Source organism: Epinephelus lanceolatus, chromosome 3 (genome assembly GCF_041903045.1).
Source record: "Epinephelus lanceolatus isolate andai-2023 chromosome 3, ASM4190304v1, whole genome shotgun sequence".
NCBI classification, from domain to species: Eukaryota; Metazoa; Chordata; class Actinopteri; order Perciformes; family Serranidae; genus Epinephelus; species Epinephelus lanceolatus.
The window spans coordinates 45,012,068-45,036,894 of NC_135736.1; the positions used below are offsets into that span (position 1 = coordinate 45,012,068).

Below are 24,827 nucleotides of genomic sequence, written 5' to 3' on the forward strand. Positions count from 1 at the left end.
AACAGTATGTCTCTGCAGACCCGGAGACTGCAGATTCAGACCCGCAATTCTAGACCCCTTGTTTTTCGTCCCCTACTGGACGGCTGTATAACTGCAACTAAATCAGCGTCTCACCCAAACACCACTGTTTGAAAGAAGTTGGACTTTTAATGCTTTATTACAATTTACAATTTTAAAATTTTATTACACCCGAATAAAAATACCAAGATTTAATTGTTGATTTATGTCTGGGTGCTGTTCTGCATCATTATTGTTTGCTGGTTGTTCTGTATGGTTTGATCCAACTATTTTAGTTCTTTATTTCTTAATATTCATCAGACTGCTCTGACTAGCACGCCAAAAACTTGCACTGCATTGATCAAACCCGCTACAACATATAATAGGAAATGTCTGGTCTTGGGTGTCCAGTGCTCACTTTTGTTGTGGGAATTTGAAACAAAGGCTGTGAAATACTGAAATGGTTTGAAATGTTTTATTGTATGCAGTGGTTACATCACACATCAGGGAGATCTGCAGAGAAAAAAAAAGAAATCAAACATATCACAAAATTGAAAACAGAAACACTTAAAAAAATAAATACCTATCACAGTCTACACTGAAATACTGAAGAATCTGGAGCATAGCAAATACATTATTATATCGACATATTAACAATAGTGCCCCTTCCTTCCTCATCTGCCTTTCAATCCTCCACAAAACTCCTCCACTTCACTGTGGTTTCCCCTTTCTGGATTGTTATGTGCACCTTAAAAAGAGAGTCAAATCTTATTCAAAGTTAAGATTTTTCAATCGTTTTACACACATAAACAAGACCAAAACCTAATAACAGACAAAAATACATTTCTGATTATCTGCGCTGGATGAGCTTAATTTCTATCCACAAAATCTCTAAATATATGCTATGGAGTAATATCAATGTAGTGATATAAACACACGTGATATATAATATTATGAATAATAAAGGAAAAAATATATAAAAAAAAATAAAGGTGTATTACATGATATACATGAATACAAAATTAACTTTTAGCATAAAGTACACTAATTGCCAATATGTAAACAGTTTCATGCTTGTATGAAAACGTAAGCCTATACACGTTTTTCTCATATCATCCACTTCATTGCTTTAATCATTTATTCATGTTTAATTTAAAGCACATGCTAAAATTATTCGTCATCGCGCTTCGGTTTCATGAAACAAAATGTGCAGGTCAAACAGTTCATTGCTAACAAGCTAAACTATTACCTACTACTTTAACCCATATTTGACGTGCCTTTCAGACTATCGTGGTAAAGACAGTCATATCATTTTAAACGTATCACTGTAAAACATGAAGTTCACTCTCTATTTCATGTCAACAAAACAGTTTAAACAAATAATATGATTCAAATTCGGATCGTCGTCGGCCATATTCAATAGTTGTAATAGTATGTTGGCTTCCAATGAAATAGAGGGCGCTGTCGCGAAATACAAGGTGTCCAGAACTGCGGGTCCAGATCTGCAGTCTCCAGGTCTGCAGACACACCCTCCTCGTTCTACAGTAACCCAAGTTTTTTAAATGCAGATTCTACACAACGCATTTCAGTTTTCACCTGTCAGCTAACTGACAGTGATCACACTATGACAGTAGCGATACATTTGAGGCTGTATTGCCTGCATGATGCAAAGACATGTATTAAAGCTATTCTAACTGAAAATTAATACATATTTTCTGCTGAAAAAGGAAAACAACGGTTTTTCACAAGCGCTTGGCTTACAGAATAGACCCTTTACATTCAAATATACATATTAAGGGGTGAGAACCAGAGGGGCGCAGGTGCCATTGGACCAATGTTACAGGACAGCAAGAACAAAAAAAGGACCAAACTTTGACCTGACTTTGTTTATTGAAATTAATCTTTAACATTAAAAGTTTATAAACATGGATTGCAATAGTGAATTTAAATTAATGAACTTTGGATGTGTAAATCAAAGTAACGAAACACTGACAATTGCTTTGACATTATGCTTTTTACTTTTAGTAAATATTACTTCCTGTCCGTCTGCTTGTATGCATGTTCATTTTTTTTTTTACATGTTTGAAATAAATATCAAATATCAATATTTTTACATTTATTTAAAAAATATTTTAAGTGAGCATGTGCAATTACGCTTTTTTTGGCCCCAAGTCTTCTGGTTTTTGATTAATAACTTTGGATTGGTTACGAATTCACAAGTACAGTTTTTGGCATCAGAAAGAGCTCATCAGAGTTTTTATTTAATGCATATAAATTATTTTCATCCAAAATGCTCCTCTGGTTCTTCTGACCCCTTGATATACAGTTGGACCAAAACCAAATCTTTTAAATAAATGACACATTTCATACTATCAAGATCTAGCAATGCCATCACTACTGCCAGATGCTAAACTGATGCAGCTCTTGACATCATGTCAGAAATATCTCCACTTAATTTACATGATCTAAAAAGGAAACACCCCTCTCAAGCCACACTGCAGTCATCTTTGCAAGCAACTCTGAATCATTACACATCAGACTGAGATGGTGGCAGACCCAGGCTCCAGCTCTAGCTAGTGGTACCTCTGGCTTTGATTGTGCATTCCAGGAAACACAGAGAGACTGCCTGCAAGGACGCAGAAGACCAAATGAGAGCTTAAGGCTTGTGAGGACTGGACTGACATTTGTCAGGTGACAACAGACACACATTAGCAGGGATGGGCAGCATTTCTATTACTTGTATTTCAAAATGTATGGAAAAATCTCAGCACACCCAAAAACAGCAGGTGCGTAGGAGAGAGGCTGCAACCCCAAAATATATAAGAATCAAAAAAGGCTCCCGCACACTGTCTCACTCTCTTATTTTCATTTATTTGAGCCACGTTTCGGTCGGTGTGACCTTCATCAGGCATTGCAGCAAATGGGTGAAATGGGTGGAGTAATTTTGTATTTAAAATACTCAAAATACTTTCTCCACGAATCAAAAAACAAAAATAATAGGCTACACATTCTTATAATATTGAATGTAACAATATTTTTTACTTCATTTTATATATACATATATATATATATATATATATTTATCTATATGTTTTTTTAAACTTGGGCAATTCAATGTGCCCTTCAATGACCTAGTGGTCTGTTTTACTGGACTGTGCATAACATAGGAAATTGTATGTTGTTATGGTTGATGCTTGGGATGAGTATGCTACAAATGAATTGCCTCATGTGGGATTAATAAAGTTGTCTTGAATCAATAAATAATATTTTAGGGTAGCCTACATGTCCCTAGCTTTTTTTTTTCTTTTTCATTTGAAAAAAGTTGAACACAGGGCTCCAAAGGCTCCAAGTCAGACAGCAAACAAGTGAACTAGCTACAGTAGCTACAGTATCTTGCTGCTGTTTAGCTAGACCGTTGGTGGACAGTTCACAGCACAGCTAGACTAGACTTGCCAGGCATGCTGCTCATGTGGATGGACCCACACTACCAGTGCTGCTCACGTCTTCCAAGTTCAACAGATTGTCTGTCAAGCCTATTGTATAAATACATGGTGATGATAGTTATAATATCAAGCTAGCGATGCTTATGCTAACTGTCTAGGTTAGTGCACTACTCATGGTCAGTATTTGCAGTATGCAAATTTTGAGCATTTTTGGTCAAGGACTTTTTGAGTTATTCACAAAAAGATTTGGATCGGTTAGTATAGTGCCACCTATGGACGAATCGTGGGCATTCTTTCTGGTATAGTTACTCATGGTCTCTAATTGTAGCATGCAAATTTTGAGCATTTTTGGTCAAGGACTTTTTGAGTTATTCAGGAAAAGCTTTGTGGACCGACCAACCGACCGACAGACAGACAGAGAGACCTACAGAGCTGTGGGTCGCTGCTAAAAAGGAAAAGAAAAAAAGGATTTTCTGTATTTGAAAATACAAAATACATGTATTTTATTTTGATACATTTATTTGAGGGGTATTTTGTATTTTGTATCAAAATACATTTTGATGTATTTTTGCCCATCTCTGCACGTTAGATAAATCATAGTATCGATTGCACTAAGTCAGGAAAACGTGTTTGTTAAAGCTGTGCGGTACTGGGTGAAAAACACAAAGTGAACACAGATGCATGATCTGTTCAAATCATTATGCAGATTTAAATTTGCTTGAAAAAAAATAATGTCTATACATGTGTACAAAAAAGATACAAAAAAAAAATGAGTTATTACCACATATGCATAGTAAATTATAGATTCTGGTGTCCATGGTTTTCAGGGGGCTGCTGACCCTGGGGCTTTACTGCCACTGTTAAATTTGACAGTACTGTACTCCACGCTGTCCACCTTCTCCCTCTTGCGTATTTGGAGGTGAGCTGGTATGGTATTGGAGTAGAGAGGATCTGCTTGTTTCTTCAAGAAGCTGATTCTGGCATAGTGAATGTTATCCTCCTGCTCTGCTGGTTGTTTCTATAGATATAAGACAAATATGGTTACTTGTAAATTTGTGCAGACGATCCTGTGACAAACAGAAGTCATAATAACTGACAGTTACAGAGATAGAAAGAAAGGAAAAGATCTTTGGCAGAACGCTCAAAAAATCTTTAATCAGGTTTCATAGTAGCTCCGTTATGTGTTCTTCCTCCAGTCACATAACAAATGGAATAAATCAGAATCTGGTTACCTGTAAAAACAAATACTGCCATTTTGTTTTGTTTTTTAATTGTAAATATTACATCGGTCCGCAGGGCACTATGTTTCACACGTTTTAAGTCACAAATTAAACTACGAAGAATAAAAATGAATAAAATGTGACTAAAGCCAGTTTTGTTTAAAGCCTGAGACTACATCTAAAATGGCTGCCAAAGTTAATCAATCAATCAATTAATCAAATTTTATTTATATAGCACCTTTCAAAACAAATCAATGTCATTCAAAGTGCTTTACAATTTGATTGAAAATTACAGAGAATAAAAAAGTAAAATCAGAAAAAGGACTGGATCAAAACTACTGTGCTGCTACTAAAAAAAAATTGGAAAATTTTAAATATTTAAAATAACATGCAGGATAAAATATAAAACAAAAGTCAGGAGAATAGCAATAATAAAAATTAAAAAATTAAAAAATAGCAATAAGACAAATACAGATAAAAAGTAATAAATATAATAATTATAAAACAATAAAACTAACGTAGGACACTACATAAAAGCCAAACTAAAGAGATGGGTTTTTAGCCTACATTTAAAAGTGTCAAAGTTTCTGACTCCTCTCAGATCCTCCGGTAGATTGTTCCACAGTTTTGGAGCATAGTGGCTGAAAGCAGCATCACCAAATGTTTTTGTTCTACTCTGTGGGACAGTTAAAAGAGAGGAGCCAGAGGATCTGAGGGGCCTTCCTGGTTCATAAAATAGAAGCATCTCTGAGATATAGTCTGGTGCAAGCCCATGCAGTGCCTTAAAAAATAAAAGAACTTTAAAATCAATATGAGAACTAACAGGCAGCCAGTGCAGGGATTTTAAAATAGACGAAACGTGTGCTCTCCTTCTGGTCTGAGTTAGACTCACAAGTCGGTCTTTAGACGCTTTGCTTAACTAAAGACTGATGACTTTCTCCCTGATTTTGTGTTTACATGGGCGGATACAATTTCAGAGTTTAAAAAAACTCCCTACGTTGCAGAACCAATAGCAAATCTGCAGGGCGGTCCTTCGGTGGCTCACTGAACTCTTGTGCTTGTAAACATAGTCCCACTAGAAACACGTGTAGCGGTACAAAATGGCTCAGCCGTGCTCGCAGAAAACGCCGTCAAAGTTAGTGGATGTTTGTTGCGTTTGTGGCGACACATTCTCGCCAACTAAAAGAAACAAACATAATCTTTTACAAGGCCATGACTCATCTGTCCGGCTGGACTATAGAGGGAATTGCCTTGTTGTTTACAAATACTTCCGGGTAGAAAACCAGCAGAGCTTTTAGCTATATATATATATATATATATATGTATATATACAGTCAGGTCCATAATTATTTGGACAATGATACAGTTGTCGTCATTTTGGCTCTGTACACCACCACAATGGGTTTTTAATGAAACAATGAATACCTGCTTAAAGTGCAGACTCTCAGCTTTCATTTAAGGCTTTTTTTCAAAAATGAAGTATGAACCGTGTAGGAATTACAACCATTTCTTCACACAGTCCCCCGACTTTAAGGGCTCATAAGTATTTGGACAAACTAACATAATCATCAATTAAACAGTCAGTTTTAATACTTGGTTGCAAATCCTTTACAGTCAATGACTGCCTGAAGTGTTGGACACATAGGCATCATCAGATGCTGGGTTTCTTCCCTGGTGATGCTCTGCCAGCCCTTTACTGCAGCCGTCTGCACTTCCTGTGTGTGTTTTGGGTGTTTTGCCCTCAGTTTTGGTTTCAGCAAGAGAAACGCATGTTCAATTGGATTCAGGTCAGATGATATGACTTGGCCATTGCAGAACATTCCACTTCTTTGCCTTAAAAATGTCTTTGGTCGCTTTTGCAGTATGCTTCAGGTCATTGTCCAACTGCACTGTGAAGCATCGTCCAATGAGTTTTGAAGCATTTAATTGAATCTGAGCAGATAATGTAGCCCCAAACACTTCAGCTTTCATCCTGTTGCTCTTGACACTGTTGGGGATTTATTCAAAATTGAAGGCACACTGAACCAGCATGGCTACCACAGCATCCTGCAGCGACATGCCATCCCATCCGGTTTGCGTTTAGTTGGACGATCATTTATTTTTCAACAGGACAGGGCCCCCAAACACACCTCCAGGCTGTGTAAGGGCTATTTGACCAAGAAGGAGAGCGATGGAGTGCTGCGGCAGATGACCTGGCCTCCACAGTCACCGGACCTGAACCCAATCGAGATGGTTTGGGGTGAGCTGGACCGCAGAGTGAAGGCAAAGGGGCCAACAAGTGCTAAACACCTCTGGGAACTCCTTCAAGACTGTTGGAAAACCATTTCAGGTGACTACCTCTTGAAGCTCATCGAGAGAATGCCAAGAGTGTGCAAAGCAGTAATCAGAGCAAAGGGTGGCTATTTTGAAGAAACTAGAATATAAAACATGTTTTCAGTTATTTCACCTTTTTTTGTTAAGTACATAACTCCACATGTGTTCATTCATAGTTTTGATGCCTTCAGTGAGAATCTACAATGTAAATAGTCATGAAAATAAAGAAAACGCATTGAATGAGAAGGTGTGTCCAAACTTTTGGCCTGTACTGTATATATACACACACACACACACACATACATACACATATACACACACACACACATATATATATATATATATGTATATATATATATACATATATATAGCCTATATATCACATTTTTCACATCACTGTATCACCGTTTAGACTAATCCGATGTTTGTAAAGTCTATAAGCACAATGATTGAACAAACATTGCTATTTCTGTGTGCACGTTTAGCTGGGCTAACCGTTAGCTGTTAGCCGTTAGCAGTGTCTGTAATAGGTAATAACTCATTAAACGGTCCGTGAAAAAAATAGTTTTTCCAGCGGATATCTTAGTTACAACATGATTGAGCTAGCAAAGCAAAGTTGCTATGTGTGGTATTTATTCAGTTTTGGGAAATCACTGCAGCATCAGTGGCTGCAGCTGACAGAGACAGCTAACAGCAGCAGCAAAGCTAACATCAGGACGTCATCTGTTAAAAGTCTCCCGTTGTCGGATACGACATGAAACTACTCCAGTTAGATCAATCATGTTGTAACTAAGACATCCGCTGGAAAAATATTTTCTTTTACGGATGAGCACACGTTTGATAAAACGGAGTTTAATCTCTCGGCATCCATTTTCAAGCTCTCTTTGTGTTTTTTTCCTTGCAGACGAGAAAAGGGGGAACGCACATTTCCGAGAAGGCGTGACCTTTTCAAAAATGCAAGAGGCATTGCTTTGTTGCCGGCCATTTTCGCCGGTGTGTTAAACACACTTTAGAAAGGAGTGTCCCCAGACTATCAGAAGGCGGAGATCTCTGATTGTCTGGTGGCGAGACTAGGTCTGAGTAAGAACTCATGCTGCAGAGTTTTGAATCAGTTGCAGCTGATCAATTGTATTCTTGGGTAGATCAGAAAGGAGAGCATTACAGTAGTCTAGCCTGCTAGTTATAAAAGTGTGCATTAGTCTCTCCGTGTTGGTCAGAGAGAGAAACAGCCTCACTTTGGAAATTTTTTTTTTAATGATAAAAAGCTGTTTTTGTGACAGCGTATATGTGGCTTAAAATTAAGATCAGAGTCAAATGTCACTCCTAGATTTCTTGCCTCTTGACCTGAGTTTAGACCAAATGTATTTAGTTTAGAGGTCAGTTTCTCTCTCTGAACCTTTGAACCAATGATCAGTACTTCTGTCTTGTCCTGGTTAAGCTGTAAAACTTCTGTGACATCCAGGCCTTAATATCTAAAATGCAGTTAAAAAGTGAGTCAATTGGTCCAGTGTCATCAGGACACACGGCCACGTAAAGCTGAGTGTCATCAGCATAAAGTCAAGATAACACTGACTACAAGTTCACTTTTACAGCTGTGTGAGCTGTGTGAAATGTGGAATGCTCCTTTGTACAGTGATCTCACCTGTGCACTGTTATCTGGTTTTCCTGGAGGCTGAGCTGGTTGCTTAGAGGCCCCCTTTTTCCTGGTTGGAAGAAAGATTGAAAAATAAATTAACCGAAGAACTGAATGTGCATTATGACTCATGAATTTTCAGTGTTTCAATAAACATTGATTTTTTGCTCACCTGATGCACAGCAACACAAAGATGAATATGCCACAGACTGACAAAGCACTTAAAGTACCAGCCATTATTAGTTTACATTCTTCTGTGAAGTAGGAATCTAATAAAAACAGGGGGGTTATATGATGATTGCTCCCATTGGTCTCATAGGAAAAAAAAAGGCTAATAAGAAATCATAAGAAAGAACTTCAAGAGTTCAGATGCAATCGTAAGACTTACCTGCCACAACAGTCAGATGTATGGTGAAGCGATGACGTCCTCTGCTGCTCTGGGCTTCACAGTAATAATTCCCACTGTGTTCAGCTCTTAAGTCAATGATGGTGAAGATCTGTCCTGATGCTTTTGGTGAATCTTCATTCTCCTTGTACCAGGTGTAAGTAGCTGCTGGGTTAGCATCACTGCTACAGATCAGGTTCACTGTACTGCCCTCCACTATCTCAGCAGAGGGACTCACTGCCACAGCGGGAAGCTTTGGAGCATCTGAAGGAAAGTATTTAGAGAAATATTTTAATTACAACAATCAACCGCAACTTTCAAACCACTGACAGGTGATGTTAGTTACACAGATAATTCTTGTTACAGTCAAATATTCTTTTTTTAAGATTAATTTTTGGCTTTTGCCTTTATTTGACAGGAAAGCTTAAACATGAAAAGGGGAGAGAGAATCATGCGATGACATGCTGCAAACGGCCACGGGCTGAGGGCGAATCTGTGGCCCCTGTGGCAAGGACATCGCCTTTGCACGTGAGATGCCTGCCCAGCTACTTCATGAGCTACTGGGCGTCCACAATATTCTGTTTGGAAACTTTGGGTCCTGGAGTTCATGTTGATGCCACTTGACACGCTCCACCCACCCAAAACACCACTGCAGACAAAGTGCACCCCCTCATGGCAGCAGCACTCCTGACACCATCAGGACAATGCACCAAGCCACACCACAAAACTGCTCAGGAATGACCCAAGGAACATGACAAAGAGTTTAAGGCACTGACTTGGCCTCCACAGTCACCAGATTCCAATCTGATCAAGCATCAGTGTCTGGGATGTGCCGGTACCACACCTCACAGCATGCAGGTCTCAAAGGATCTACAGCTATTGCCCTGGTGCCAGACACCCAATAACCCCCCAGAGGTCCTGTGTCCATGCCTCGACAGGTATGACGGATCAGAGTCTGCCCTGATTGGGACCTGGAGAATTTGGAAGCCATGTTCGTGTCTTGAGGTCTCTATCATGTTCTTTGTTTCGTCCCTGAGCAGTTCTGCAGTGTGGCATTGAGCACTGTCCTGCTGCCGATGCCGTCATGGTGTGCCGCTGCTGCGAGGGGGGGAAACTTGGTCTGCAACAGGGTTTGGATGGGTGGTGCATGTCATATGGCATCCACATGAATGCATGGACCCATGGTTTCCCAGCAGAATACTGCACAGGAACGAAATGATCATTGTTATTTATTTTACCTGCCAATAGTTTTAATGTTGTGGCTGATCATTAAATATTAGCATGCGTGATATAGACAGACTTTTTGCATCACAAGGAATACAGTAGACTTGTTAATCACATGACTTACACTGCACATCTAAATACAGAGATGAAGAGTTTATCTCTCCATACTGATTCTCAGACTTGCAGTGGTAGATCCCTCTGTCCTCAGAGCTGATGGAGCTGAACTGATAGATGTCTTCTGGTCCTTGAAGCAGTGTTTGGTTGTTCTTGTACCAGGTGTATTGAGCTGCTGGGTTAGCATCACTGCTACAGGTCAGATTCACTGATCTGCCCTCCACTATCTCACCAGAGGGACTCACTGACACAGAGGGAAGCTTCGGAGCATCTGGAGGAGATGTGGGAACATCAATTTACTACAAAAGCAGGATGCGTTGCTTTAGTGCCACACATATTTAAACAGTTATGTCACAACAGCAGCAAGCAGCAGGGCAAATCTGGATGTCAACAGTGACTTGTACTGTCCCTCATGCATCTAACACAGCTACTCAGAAGTGCAGCCACATACTGCCTCACAAACTCTAGCGTTTTATGTCTGCTGGGCGTACGCCTGAAGGCATGGAAGGATTTGGGCCTGCAGGACACAGGCCCAGAGGCCCAAAGTGTCAGTGGTCCTCTTGGCCTGCACTTGCAAAATGTCACACGAGGACACACGTGCTGACCAGGGGGAGACTCAAAACGACCACAAAGAAACATGAAACAACCACAAAGAGACACAATAAACAGAGACACAAACCAACAACAGAGGCTTAACAAAGTGTGTCTTGCTCCTGTGTAAGAGAGGTGTTGGGGACTTCTGCATGTCTGCACCCAGGGGCTCATTGTCTCACAATCCGTCCACACCTGGAGGAAATCATGATTTTGGTCTTACTGTATGTGTGCATGGTTGAGTGTGTGTTTCCGTCTGTTGTGACTGTATGATTTAGGACCTGTTGTGTTTGCAGTGATTCACAACTGTTGAAAATCCTGTTTTATTGACTGTTTTATCGCGTCATTAGTGCTGACTCCTCACTCCTCCTCACCGGAAGATAGGGGCCATAATTTTTATGGAATTCGGCTCGGCTGAAACAACCACCTGTACTGTCTGATGCAGGCCACATTTTGGCCTTTGTCATGGCTCAAACTCTGATATCCATAGAAAAGTTTGGACTTATTTGAACAATTACATGAACAAAAATTAATTACATACCCGCTTTGTTATGATCCACTGAAGTTAGGCATGTTATGAGATGACTCCCCATATTTATCCTCACATCCGTCTAAACTGTAAGGGAGCCAGGAGGGACTGTTTCAGAGGCACATTGTTTTGCCTACCCCATTTTGTGGATTTCATTTTATCTGTATTTGCATTTCATTATTTTTGTTCTTCCATCCATCAATTTTCTAACCACTTTTCCTGTTGAGGGTTGCAGGGGGGCTGAAGCCTATCTCAGCTGACACTGGGTGAGAGGCAGGGTTCACCCTGGACAGGTCGCCAGACTATCACAGGGCTGACACATAGAGACAGACAACCATTCACACTCACATTCACACCTACGGACAATTTAGAGTCACCAATTAACCTGCATGTCTTTGTACTGTGGGAGGAAGCTGGAGCACCTGGAGGAAACCCACGCTGACACGGGGAGAACATGCCAACTCCGCACAGAGGGGCTCCCACACCTGGATCGAACCAGAGCTATTTTTGTTTTTTGTTATCATTGTTGTTTGTCGTTATCTTTTATTATGTACTGACCATCTCATCTGGATTTGTAAAATGTCCTTTGGTGACTTGAAAGGCGCTCTTATAAATAAAATTATTAATATTATTTGGTTATTTTTCCTTGATATTTGTGCTTCTACTATAATTAAGTAGGTAGGCAGTTAAATGCTTTATTTTGTCTATTTAAAGCAGCTGTGCAGAACTTTTCGTTTTCGTTGATTATAGCGCCCCTTTGGTCGAAGCGGTATGACACCCGCAGCCTGGTGTCGTAAAATCTCGACTGCAACTGGCAATTACCGTACGCATTTGTTTTGGAGAGCGAGAGGATTAACTAACGTCAGGTCAGTCCAAGTAATTAGTGGAAACAGCAAAATTACTTAGTAAATTCTCCTGTATTGTTTCTGTTCTGATCTAATCTGTTGTGTATTTTGAGCTACTAAGGCTACTGTAGTAGTGTGAGCCTCAAGTTATTCTAGGTAATGTAGTAACCATTGTTGTGCTACTGGAAACAATGAGAAGCAGCCGTGTACATTCGGTGTAAGGAGGAACAAACAGTTAACAAGTCATCTGCTGAGTCCGCATTATTATGTGAAAAGAATACGCCGATGATTTGGGAGTTATGCCCTTTCTCTATCATTTTCATATGTACAGTGGCTGGGTCTCAACGGTTAGCATGGCACTTGTAGGGGGTCAGTACTTGCGCGGAGGGATACACCGGTGAGCAACAGCTGCAGCTGGCTCTAGGACAGGTACGCTAGGTCACTCGGTAAAAGCAAACAAAGACACGACACGGACGATATTACTCACCCGACTGAAAGCTGTCCATCAGCTCCTGCAGGCCTGGGGCGTTTTTTCCAGTTCATCTTAGGAACATGAAAAAAAGTTTCAATCACGCCAGGATTAGTGATTGCTGCAAAGTTTTCACTCCTTGTGATGCACTCTCTGCAGCAGTTTTCCTCCTGATGATATATCTCCCCAACGATGGTAGCACCGAGTCCCATTCTGTGCAGCAAAATGGGAGCGGAGGATTCAGCCTCTCTTCTCGCCCGCTCAGCATCCAACACATGGAGTTCCTCATCTGTATGCTCCGGCTCAAACAGGTATGGCTCTGGATCTGTGTCCGCTACAAGAAACTCTTCAAAATCGCGTTCAAAGTCGTCCATTGCAGCTACTATAGTCCGGAGATATTGCTAGGCTAAATAAACAGCTGAGTTTTGTTTACAAGCTTGTAAACAAGCTACGTCTGTGCCTGCTCACTGGTGTATCCCTCCGCGGATCACAGCGCAGGACGTACTGACCCCCTATAAGTGCAATGCTAACCGCTGAGACCCAGCCACTGGATGTACAGACACAAAAAAGATATCGATCATGTTGTCTCAATATAAAAATGATAGAAGAGGGCATAACTCCCAAATCGTCGGAGTATTCTTTTATGTGAAGATACACAGTGAAGACATAACATAATCCTAACACAGCAAAGCTGTTACCTGCAGCCTTCGCTTGCAAAGCTAACGCTACTAACGTCAGGTCAGTCCAACTAATTAGTGGAAACATGCTAACATGCTAACGTTACACACATATTAGTAGTAAAGTAAGGCCTGTTCATAAATGTTCTGGTGTAGCTCTGAATTTCTTATAAACTGAGGACAACTGCCTGCTGTATATTTGTGTTCATGGTCACAGTCACAAATAATTTTAGATGATGCTCCTTCGTTATCCGCCATGACATCAAAAGTACAACCAAGTCCTCATAGATACATCTCTGGTAAAACTGTTAGGTGTTATGTGTTCAGCAATGCCCGTTGCGTACTGCTTATTCAAAGAACACTGTAAACACGGCTCCTTCTTCTGTGGTTTAATCACTGCGGGCCGCTGCGGGCGAGCAGAATCACTTCCGCCCCGGGTGCCGTATACTGGTTTGCTGACTTCCGCTGTGTGTCCGACCCGAGCGAGGCTACGCTAAATAGCCATATAGAGAAAGGCTTTTTTGTCGCTGTTGAGTTCAAATAAATATGCGGATCTTCAAGGTGGGGTGATACGAACTAGGGACAGTTTTAATGGTAAAAAGTTCCACATAGCTGCTTTAAATTGTGTTTGACAATATATATCCTACTTTGTTGAACAGTAGTCTACAGACAAGTTAATACTATTTAAAGTCCAGCTATGAATGACGTGTCAAAGATTTCTAGCTGTGTTTTAGTTAAAAATACATTTGTCCACATAACTATATTTCCCATACATATGTTAGCAAGTAAACTATTTGCTATGTGTAATATTTGTTTTTTAAAATAAGGTTTTTACTCACATTTCACGTCAATAAAGTATTCAGTCGTCCTCCTCCCCAGCTTGTTCTCAGCTGCACAGTAATACAGTCCAGTGTCAGAGGACTGGATGGAGCTGAAGACAAGCACTTCACTAAGAATATACAGGTATGTGTCATTCTTGTACCAGGTGTAAGTAGCTGCTGGGTTAGCATCACTGGTACAGATCAGGTTCACTGTACTGCCCTCCACTATCTCAGCAGAGGGACTCACTGCCACAGCGGGAAGCTTTGGAGCATCTGAGGGAAAGTATTTAGGGAAATATTCTAATTACAATAATCAACCGCAACTTTCAAACCACTGACAGGTGATGTTAGTTACACAGATAATTCTTGTTACAGTCAAATATTCTTTTTTTAAGATTAATTTTTGGCTTTTGCCTTTATTTGACAGGACAGTTTGAACATGAAAAGGGGAGAGAGAATCATGCGATGACATGCTGCAAACGGCCATGGGCTGAGGTCGAATCTGTGGCCCCTGTGGCAAGGACATCGCCTTTGCACATGAGATGCCTGCCCAGCTACTTGATGAGCTACTGGGCGCCCACAATATTCTGTTTGGAAACTTTGGGTCCTGGAGTTCATGTTGATGCCACTTGACACGCTCCACCCACCCAAAACACCATTGCAGACAAAGTGCACCCCCTCATGGCCGCAGCACTTCCTGACACCATCAGGACAATGCACCAAGCCACACCACAAAACTGCTCAGGAATGACCCAAGGAACATGACAAAGAGTTTAAGGCACTGACTTGGCCTCCACAGTCACCAGATTCCAATCTGATCAAGCATCAGTGTCTGGGATGTGCCGGTACCACACCTCACAGCATGCAGGTCTCAAAGGATCTACAGCTATTGCCCTGGTGCCAGACACCCAATAACCCCCCAGAGGTCCTGTGTCCATGCCTCGACAGGTATGACGGATCAGAGTCTGCCCTGATTGGGACCTAGAGAATTTGGAAGCCATGTTCGTGCCTTGAGGTCTCTATCATGTTCTTTGTTTCGTCCCTGAGCAGTTCTGCAGTGTGGCATTGAGCACTGTCCTGCTGCCGATGCCGTCATGGTGTGCCGCTGCTGCGAGGGGGGGAAACTTGGTCTGCAACAGGGTTTGGATGGGTGGTGCATGTCATATGGCATCCACATGAATGCATGGACCCATGGTTTCCCAGCAGAATACTGCACAGGAACGAAATGATCATTGTTATTTATTTTACCTGCCAATAGTTTTAATGTTGTGGCTGATCATTAAATATTAGCATGCGTGATATAGACAGACTTTTTGCATCACAAGGAATACAGTAGACTTGTTAATCACATGACTTACACTGCACATCTAAATACAGAGATGAAGAGTTTATCTCTCCATACTGATTCTCAGACTTGCAGTGGTAGATCCCTCTGTCCTCAGAGCTGATGGAGCTGAACTGATAGATGCCTTCTGGTCCTTGAAGCAGTGTTTGGTTGTTCTTGTACCAGGTATAGTTAGCTGCTGGGTTAGCATCACTGCTACAGGTCAGATTCACTGATCTGCCCTCCACTATCTCACCAGAGGGACTCACTGACACAGAGGGAAGCTTCGGAGCATCTGGAGGAGATGTGGGAACATCAATTTACTACAAAAGCAGGATGCGTTGCTTTAGTGCCACACATATTTAAACAGTTATGTCACAACAGCAGCAAGCAGCAGGGCAAATCTGGATGTCAACAGTGACTTGTACTGTCCCTCATGCATCTAACACAGCTACTCAGAAGTGCAGCCACATACTGCCTCACAAACTCTAGCGTTTTATGTCTGCTGGGCGTACGCCTGAAGGCATGGAAGGATTTGGGCCTGCAGGACACAGGCCCAGAGGCCCAAAGTGTCAGTGGTCCTCTTGGCCTGCACTTGCAAAATGTCACACGAGGACACACGTGCTGACCAGGGGGAGACTCAAAACGACCACAAAGAAACATGAAACAACCACAAAGAGACACAATAAACAGAGACACAAACCAACAACAGAAGCTTAACAAAGTGTGTCTTGCTCCTGTGTAAGAGAGGTGTTGGGGACTTCTGCATGTCTGCACCCAGGGGCTCATTGTCTCACAATCCGTCCACACCTGGAGGATATCATGATTTTGGTCTTACTGTATGTGTGCATGGTTGAGTGTGTGTTTCCATCTGTTGTGACTGTATGATTTAGGACCTGTTGTGTTTGCAGTGATTCACAACTGTTGAAAATCCTGTTTTATTGACTGTTTTATCGCGTCATTAGTGCTGACTCCTCACTCCTCCTCACCGGAAGATAGGAGCCATAATTTTTATGGAATTCGGCTCGGCTGAAACAACCACCTGTACTGTCTGATGCAGGCCACATTTTGGCCTTTGTCATGGCTCAAACTCTGATATCCATAGAAAAGTTTGGACTTATTTGAACAATTACATGAACAAAAATTAATTACATACCTGCTTTGTTATGATCCACTGAAGTTAGGCATGTTATGAGATGACTTCCCATATTTATCCTCACATCCGTCTAAACTGTAAGGGAGCCAGGAGGGACTGTTTCAGAGGCACATTGTTTTGCCTGCCCCATTTTGTGGATTTCATTTTATCTGTATTTGCATTTCATTATTTTTGTTCTTCCATCCATCAATTTTCTAACCACTTTTCATGTTGGGGGTCGCGAGGGGGCTGGAGCCTATCCCAGTTGATACTGGGCGAGAGGCAGGGTTCACCCTGGACAGGTCGCCAGACTATCACAGGGCTGACACATAGAGACAGACAACCATTCATGCTCACATTCACACCTACGGACAATTTAGAGTCACCAATTAACCTGCATGTCTTTGGACTGTGGGAGGAAGCTGGAGCACCTGGAGGAAACCCACGCTGACACGGGGAGAACATGCCAACTCCGTACAGAAGGGCTCCCACACCCGGGATCGAACCAGAACTATTTTTGTTCTTTGTTATCATTGTTGTTTGTCGTTATCTTTTATTATGTACTGACCGTCTCATCTGGATTTGTCCTTTGGTGACTTGAAAGGCGCTCTTATAAATAAAATTATTAATATTATTTGGTTATTTTTCCTTGATATTTGTGCTTCTACTATAACTAAGTAGGTAGGCAGTTAAATGCTTTATTTTGCCTATTTAAATTGTGTCTGATGATATGTCCAACTTTGTTGAACAGTAGCCTACAGACAAGTTAATACCATTTAAAGTCCAGCTATGAATGACATGTGTCAAAGATTTCTAGCTGTGTTTTAGTTAAAAATACATTTGTCCACATAACTATATTTCCCATACATATCTGTTAGCAGGCAAACTATCTGCTATGTGTAATAATTTTTTTTTTAAAAATAAGGTTTTTACTCACATTTCACGTCAATGAAGTATTCAGTCGTCCTCCTCCCCAGCTCGTTCTCAGCTGCACAGTAATACAGTCCAGTGTCAGAGGACTGGATGGAGCTGAAGACAAGCTGTGGTTCTTCACTGAGAGTATACAGGTATGTGTCATTCTTGTACCAGGTGTAATTAGCTTCTATGTTAGCATCACTGCTACAGGTCAGGTTCACTGAACTGCCCTCCATTATATCGCCAGAGGGACTCACTGACACAGAGGGAAGCTTTGGAGCATCTGGAAGAAAAAAACATCCATGTTTAAAAGATGAGCACAATCTTTTACAGTGGAAGCTCATGTAGCCTATAAGTGACCAACAGTTTGCATAAAGGCTGACTGACCGAAAAGGTCAAAATCATTAAATTTGAATCACATTAAATAAAGTGGGCAATCAACTTTGATTGATGGACACCCACAGTCGTTACCTTGGGCTAAAGATTGACATTTTGTTTATGACACAGTGAAGTGAACTCACACAGTGTAGGAGAGCGGTAATCCTCATGTCCCTTCAAAGCACAGGAGATGTTGTCTCCAGGATCTAAAAAGCCTAAATATGAGTTGGTTTGTTCAGGAACTTCCTGTCCATTCTTGAACCAGACAAAAGAAAGAGGCGTGCAGGTTGTCTGACACTTCAGTTTTGCCTCAGTATTAGATGGATTGACCGTTATCTCGCTCACGAGCAGCTGGAGGTCTGGATATGTGAGGAGGACACAGAGTCATCGGTTAATAGAAACACACCTCGAAAAACCTCACACTAAATAAATACATAGGGAGTCTATAACTAAAACATATGGTTGACCTGAAGTTTGATTGGATTACCAAAATACTTCAGATCATATGATCAAAATCAGTTTCATATAAACTTGTTCTACATTACTTATTCAGCAATGCTGGTCAGTCCACCATTTTTATTCAGGCTGAAATATATTGATGGATCACCATGAAATGCTGCACAAACATGCACACTCCTCAGAGGATGACACCACTGACTTTGATGACCCCCTGACATTTTATCCAGCATCACTTTGAGGTTCACATTTATGCTTTTAAAGGTCCAGTGTGTAGGATTTAGGGGTATACAGTATATTGGTATATTTTATATCAATAAAGAGCTACATTTTACTGATAGAAAATCAGCTCTGACATCTTGTCGAGTACATTTCTTTTTTGTTGTACAATGTTTTTAGGCCCTATTTTAAAGGTCCACTGTGTAGCATACAGTAGAATAGATTGCCAATGGAATATCATATAATTTCTTTAGTTTTTAATCCCCTGAAAGTAAGAACTGTTGTGTTTTTGTTACCTAAGAATGAGCCATTTATGTCTACATAGGAAGCAGGTCCTCATCTACCAATATAAGAGCCAAATATGTTCTTTAACCAACCAGACATTAATTGTAGTCACCATGTGTACACTGGGTGTCGCCAGAGATGGGCAAAAATACATCAAAATGTATTTTGATACAAAATACAAAATACCCCTCAAATAAATGTATCAAAATAAAATACATGTATTTTGTATTTTCAAATACAGAAAATCCTTTTTTTCTTTTTCTTTTTAGCAGCGACCTGCAGCTCTGTAGGTCACTCTGTTGGTCGGTTGGTTGGTCGGTCAGTCCACAAAGCTTTTCGTGAATAACTCAAAAGGTCCTTGACCAAAAATGCTCAAAATTTGCATACTGCAACTAGAGACCATGAGTAACTGTACCAGAAAGAACAACCATGATTTATCCATTAATGGCATGATAGTGGCAAATTTGGTCGCAGCTATTGTAAATTTACGCTTGTTTTCTCACAATTTGGTATAGCAGAGTATTCAGGTTTGGGCTATAGGCTACCCTAAAATATTATTTATTGATTCAGATTTAGATTCAGACAAATTTATTGATCCCATGTGAGGTAATTAATTGTAGCATACTCATTCCAAGCATCAACCACAACAGCATACAATTTCCTATGTTATTTTTAAGTTTAAAAAAAAACCATATAGATAAAAAAAATAAATTTAAAGTAAAAAATATTGTTACATCTGATATTATAAGAATGTGTCGGCTATTATTTTTGTTTTTTGATTCGTGGAGGAAGTTTTTTGAGTATTTTAAATACAAAATTATTTCACTCAAAAGTATTTTGTTACAAATTACATTTGCTTTTTATCGGCCTTATCAAATACAAATTACAAAATACTCAAATGTAATTGAAATACGTATTTTAAATACAAGTAATAGAAATACTGCCCATCCCTGGGTGTCGCTGCACTGGTGTCTTGGGCCTTAGCAATATAGGCAATAAAGGCTCCGCTGTGGCGCGGAGGATTTGTTGGTAGCACTGAAAGTTGTGTGCGATGGAAATAAAGAAATGGACTTTCTGCAACCAAGGCCTGCAGATCCTTTTTCTGAACGCGACACACATCACAACAAAGGGCATCAAACCAAAGCAAGTGCATCAGTCCAGTCAGGCAAGGTTAGAGAGCTGTAAGTCAAAGCCTTAGCTACTACATTTATTAGTCAAACACCCTTTGTCCTTCAAGCACAAAACACCTGACATCAACAGTGACCTTCTTACCGATGTCGCTGAGCCCAATAAATGAATGCACTGAGACTGTGGAAAAATGCTTGATTGCAATACAAGGGCTAGATCCCCTGCATGTGTGTTTTTTTAAGTGAAATATTCATTATTGTTTACTTTACCTTTTCACTATATAGTTATTGTTTTTGTGTTGGGACAAAGGTGTTCTCTGTGTGGGGTATAGTGTCACCATTTTGTACTGTATTGTCGGAGTGATGCTTTTATCTGGTCACAAATGGTATAATGGTATATTATTGTTTTTACTTATATTAGCACTGATGAGGTTGCATTCATCTTTGTTGTACATGTACAGTGTCATTAAAGACATTCTTTTCTATTCCTTTCTGTTCAAACACTGGCTCAAGATAAATCTATTCACGTTTTGGCGTAGTTAGCAGCCCCTTCGCAATGAGCAGTGTTGGAAAAACACAGATTATATGTTAAACTGCTTTATTCAGTGTTTTTACCAGTTTAAATCACCGGGTCCGTTTGTTTTATGGAGGAAGAGACCTCTGCAGATAAATTCAGCTCCTGGTAAAAACCTTATAAACAATAAACATGGAAGGAATATTAACCTGGAAAACTTTCAGCTGGTTGCAATCTGCAATGCTCGCTGCTAGATTCCACTAAATCACCCTTAATCTTAAAGGCCCAGTGTGTAAAATGGGTTGAAAACAGTGACATCAGTGGCCAAATTCTAGATTGCAGGGCTCACTCGCTCACCCGTCCCGTCGGGTAAATGACAGTGGCCTCGTAGGGACAAAAAGCCTTGCGCACGACTTTTTCAGGAGTAGGTCTATCTAGCGATGAGGTGAATGTTTATTTAGAAATCTAAACCATGTTACGATATTGTAATGAATCCCTCATGAGCAAGAGACCAGAGGAGCGTTCGGGAAAAAGGCCAGTTTATTTGAGCACTCCAGAAACTCCGGTAACACACCACTCCATCCCAAACTCTGACTCTTCTGGCGTAACAGACACACTCCATAACTTTACACACATATTTGCCATACTGAGTGGGGACCCCCCTCCCCTCTCTGCCCCGCCAATCTCCAGCCTGCACACTGACTGACAGCGTAGCCGGTAAACAGAGCTCAGCTGTTTATTTAGCCTAGCAATACCTCCGGACTATAGTAGCTGCAATGGATGACTTTGAACGCGATTTTGAAGAGTTTCTTGTAGCGGACACAGACCCAGAGCCATACCTGTTGGAGCCGGAGCATACAGATGAGGAACTCCATGTGTATGATGCTGAGCGGGCGAGAAGAGAGGCTGAATGCACAGAATGGGATTCGGTGCTACTGCTGCCATTGTTGGGGAGATATATCACCAGGAGGAAAAGTGCCGCAGAGAGTGCATCACAAGGAGTGAAGTTGCGTCTTCTTTTCCTCGCAGATGACGGTTCGGGTTCATTCTCTCCTGTTGCGTGGTAAGTGTGGTCCATTCGCAAACTTTATAACTAAAAAAACTTTTCACTACTCTCTATCAACGAACTACTAACACTGTCTGCTGTTTCCTCCTCCTTCTTCTTTCCTTCCGCTGTCTTCGTTGGTTCATTTATACACGCGAAACGAGTTCTCTGGCTGGCTGGATTGTCCACTCGGTCTGCCGTACATACATGGCGGTGCAAGATGGCGACCTAAAGCAAGGCCCTTGCTATCTATCTATCTATCTATCTATCTATCTATCTATATATATATATATATATATATATATATATATATATATATATATAAGCATAATTATAAGGCTACGAAAACCAAACAAATTTTATTTTATAGCGATCATACACTTGTATAAACATATTAATGGGTAGAAGATTCAGATTCAGATTCAGACTGACAATAAACCATGCCAAATATTACACACTGGCCCTTTAAACACTGGACCTCTAAGTGAAATGACTCACTTTAAAGGATTTCCAATTAATTTTGGCATGCACTAAGCTATTCCTGCGTTAAAATCATAGTGTTTTTAATTTGAAGTAATACTATGCTGAATCTCCTCAAAGTTAACTGTCAACATACACACACACACACACACACACACACACACACACACACACACACATTTGTACAATGTTTGTAACATGCTCAACATTTGAAACAAAATCAATACACCTTTATGTTACCTGTGACAGACAAAGTGACTCCAGCTGGACCAGTATAAGCATTGGTTGGTGTTGTTGTGAACCTGAAATAGTACTGAGCTGAGTCGCCCCCGGTCAGGCTTGTGATTCTCAGAGTGCAGTTGTTCTCATTACAGTCATACTCCACACGGCCTGTGTAGTCTGAGTCGCTGTCCAAAGGGACACTATCTGATATAGTAAACCAGAATGCCCTATCTACTGTATGAGTTGATGGGTACGTATAGGTGCAGTGCATATCCACTGTTGATCCTTTGGTGGCACAGACCCGAGTAGGAGCATAAGTCACTCTCCATTGACCCCGTACCCCTGTAAGACAGAGCACAGCAGAAACCACAATCAGATTCATCAACAGACGACAGAGTTTAAATTTTGTGGAAGTGCTTCATGTTTTAAACCTGCTGGAAAACTGAACTACATTCCCCAAAATAAATAACAGCTCCAACCAGCATCATCAACAGAGATGTTAGCATAATGTCTGTATCATGTTCATTAGTTCAAACAGACTACTGTTTGTTTGTGAGGTGTGAAACTTAACTTTACGCTGTGCGTGTCTGGCTTGTTCTCCTTTCTGAATAAAGTTTAGATGTCTGATAGGACTTTATTATTTGGGGTTTACTCCTGATGTTAGACGCTGCCTCTGAATTATTCCATGAGTTTGGGTCCCAAAGATTTAAAAGGAAAAAAAACTGCCAATATTGTTTTCAGTGGGTAAGAATATTAATCCAGGTACTTTAACATTAAGTAAAATAAAACTGAAAAAAAAAATAAATAAATAAAATAAAAATGCATTTTTAAAATATTTTCAACTGTGTTCTGTTCAACTATAGTCATTTTTGCATTCCCATTCTGACCATATCTCATATTCAATACTCAATAACTACATAAATCTTGGAGGTTTTGTTTAAGGAGCATTAAAGGAAATTTAAAAAAAACAAACTTTTTGGTGAAAATAGTATGATTTATGTGTCCCTAAGTTTTATGTTCCACCCTGTCACACCAATATTTTTCTGCACAAAAAGACGCCAGTAAGAAGAAATTATATCATTTAAGGGTTTAGAACACTTTTGGTACATTTTTCTTTCAAAATTTCTCTGTCAAGCAAAACATATCCATCCCTCATACAAAAAAAACATGGGGAAAACTATTTTTTAATGACACTTTCAAAATGCATTTGTATAAAACTTGATTTTACATTTAACTGCATTCTAAATCTAATGTTAGTTTTGACCACACAGAGAATTTTGGCTCTATTACTTTGAATATTTCCAACCCGTCACTGGCTGATATCTGGATATAATGGATAAAACAGTTTCCATAAAATGACACATATAAGAGCTGGCTCACAGTAAGGTTCAAAATATAAAAACTAGCCATCAATAAGGTGCAAAACATAGAACAAAATAAACAGTAAGGTGCAAATAGGTGCAACCAATGAAGCTAAGCAATGAGCACTCTGCTGTCTACTGCCCACTACTGGCGCTCCTATACAATTTAAACAATTTAGAGTCACCAGTTAACCTGCATGTCTTTGGACTGTGGGAGGAAGCTGGAGCACCTGGAGGAAACCCACGCTGACACAGGGAGAACATGCAAACTCTGCACAAAAGGGCTCCCCCATCCTGGGATTTGAACCCCCCACCCAGGGCAGGGCCATTGCAACCGGACAGGCAAACTAGGCAATTGCCTAGGGCCCTGAGCTGGAAGGGGGCCCCCAGAGACGGCTGACATTGATCCATATCAATGACAATATGATGGAACCCCTATAGACACTGCAACAACGACAACACGTTGGAATCCCCCCTAATGGGGCCCCCTACTAGCTGCTGCTTGCGAGTGACTAAGTAAGGTGACCAGACGTCCCGCATTGTGCGGGACTGCACAGCAGTATCTCACGGTACCACTACTGTGGGATAAGTTCAAAGTCCAAGGTGCTTCTTGCCTGGGGCCCCCAGAGTGTCTTCAAACAGCCCTGACCCAGGGTTAAAATCAGGAACCTTCTTGCTGTGAGGTAACGATGCTAACCACTGTAGCACTGTGCCACCTTGATGATATTTCCTAAATAATGTCACAATGTTCCTTAAATCTTTCTGATAAAAGTCTAATAAGTTACTGTGTGTGTGTGTATGTGTGTGTGTGTGTGTGTGTTTAGAAACAGAAGGTCTCGTCTTCAGTTTCATGTCTTTTCTGTTTACATATTCATTACATATTCTTGAAAGATGAGTGATCAACAATGTTGGCAGTAGATGGCAACTTTAAAAATTATGATCTGGCAGGGAAAGTGTTAATAACAAAACAACAGGGGACTTCGATTTTCAAGCATCTACAGAAAATGAACTGTGTTATTACTGAAGCGAGGGTCCTAAGGACAGAGGGGTATCGTATGCTGTAAAGCCCTCTGAGGCAAATTGTGATTTGTGATATTGGGCTTTA

At 40.6% G+C, this 24,827-nt stretch overlaps 1 protein-coding gene across 1 annotated transcript in view; it reads right to left on the reverse strand.

Moving 5' to 3' along the window:
• Positions 1-237: 237 nt before the first annotated feature.
• The window catches only part of LOC117255967 (B-cell receptor CD22-like), a 31,008-nt gene continuing 6,418 nt past the window's right edge, over positions 238-24,827 (reverse strand). Inside the window, exons 2-11 of the mRNA XM_078166443.1 lie at positions 22,380-22,703; positions 18,157-18,372; positions 17,658-17,918; positions 15,620-15,880; positions 14,280-14,534; positions 10,340-10,600; positions 8,995-9,255; positions 8,779-8,875; positions 8,616-8,676; positions 238-4,458 (exon numbers count right to left, since the gene is read on the reverse strand). Of these exons, the coding sequence (XP_078022569.1) occupies positions 4,264-4,458; positions 8,616-8,676; positions 8,779-8,875; positions 8,995-9,255; positions 10,340-10,600; positions 14,280-14,534; positions 15,620-15,880; positions 17,658-17,918; positions 18,157-18,372; positions 22,380-22,703 (2,192 nt within the window). The 3' untranslated portion in view covers positions 238-4,263. The remainder of the gene's footprint in view (positions 4,459-8,615; positions 8,677-8,778; positions 8,876-8,994; positions 9,256-10,339; positions 10,601-14,279; positions 14,535-15,619; positions 15,881-17,657; positions 17,919-18,156; positions 18,373-22,379; positions 22,704-24,827) is intronic.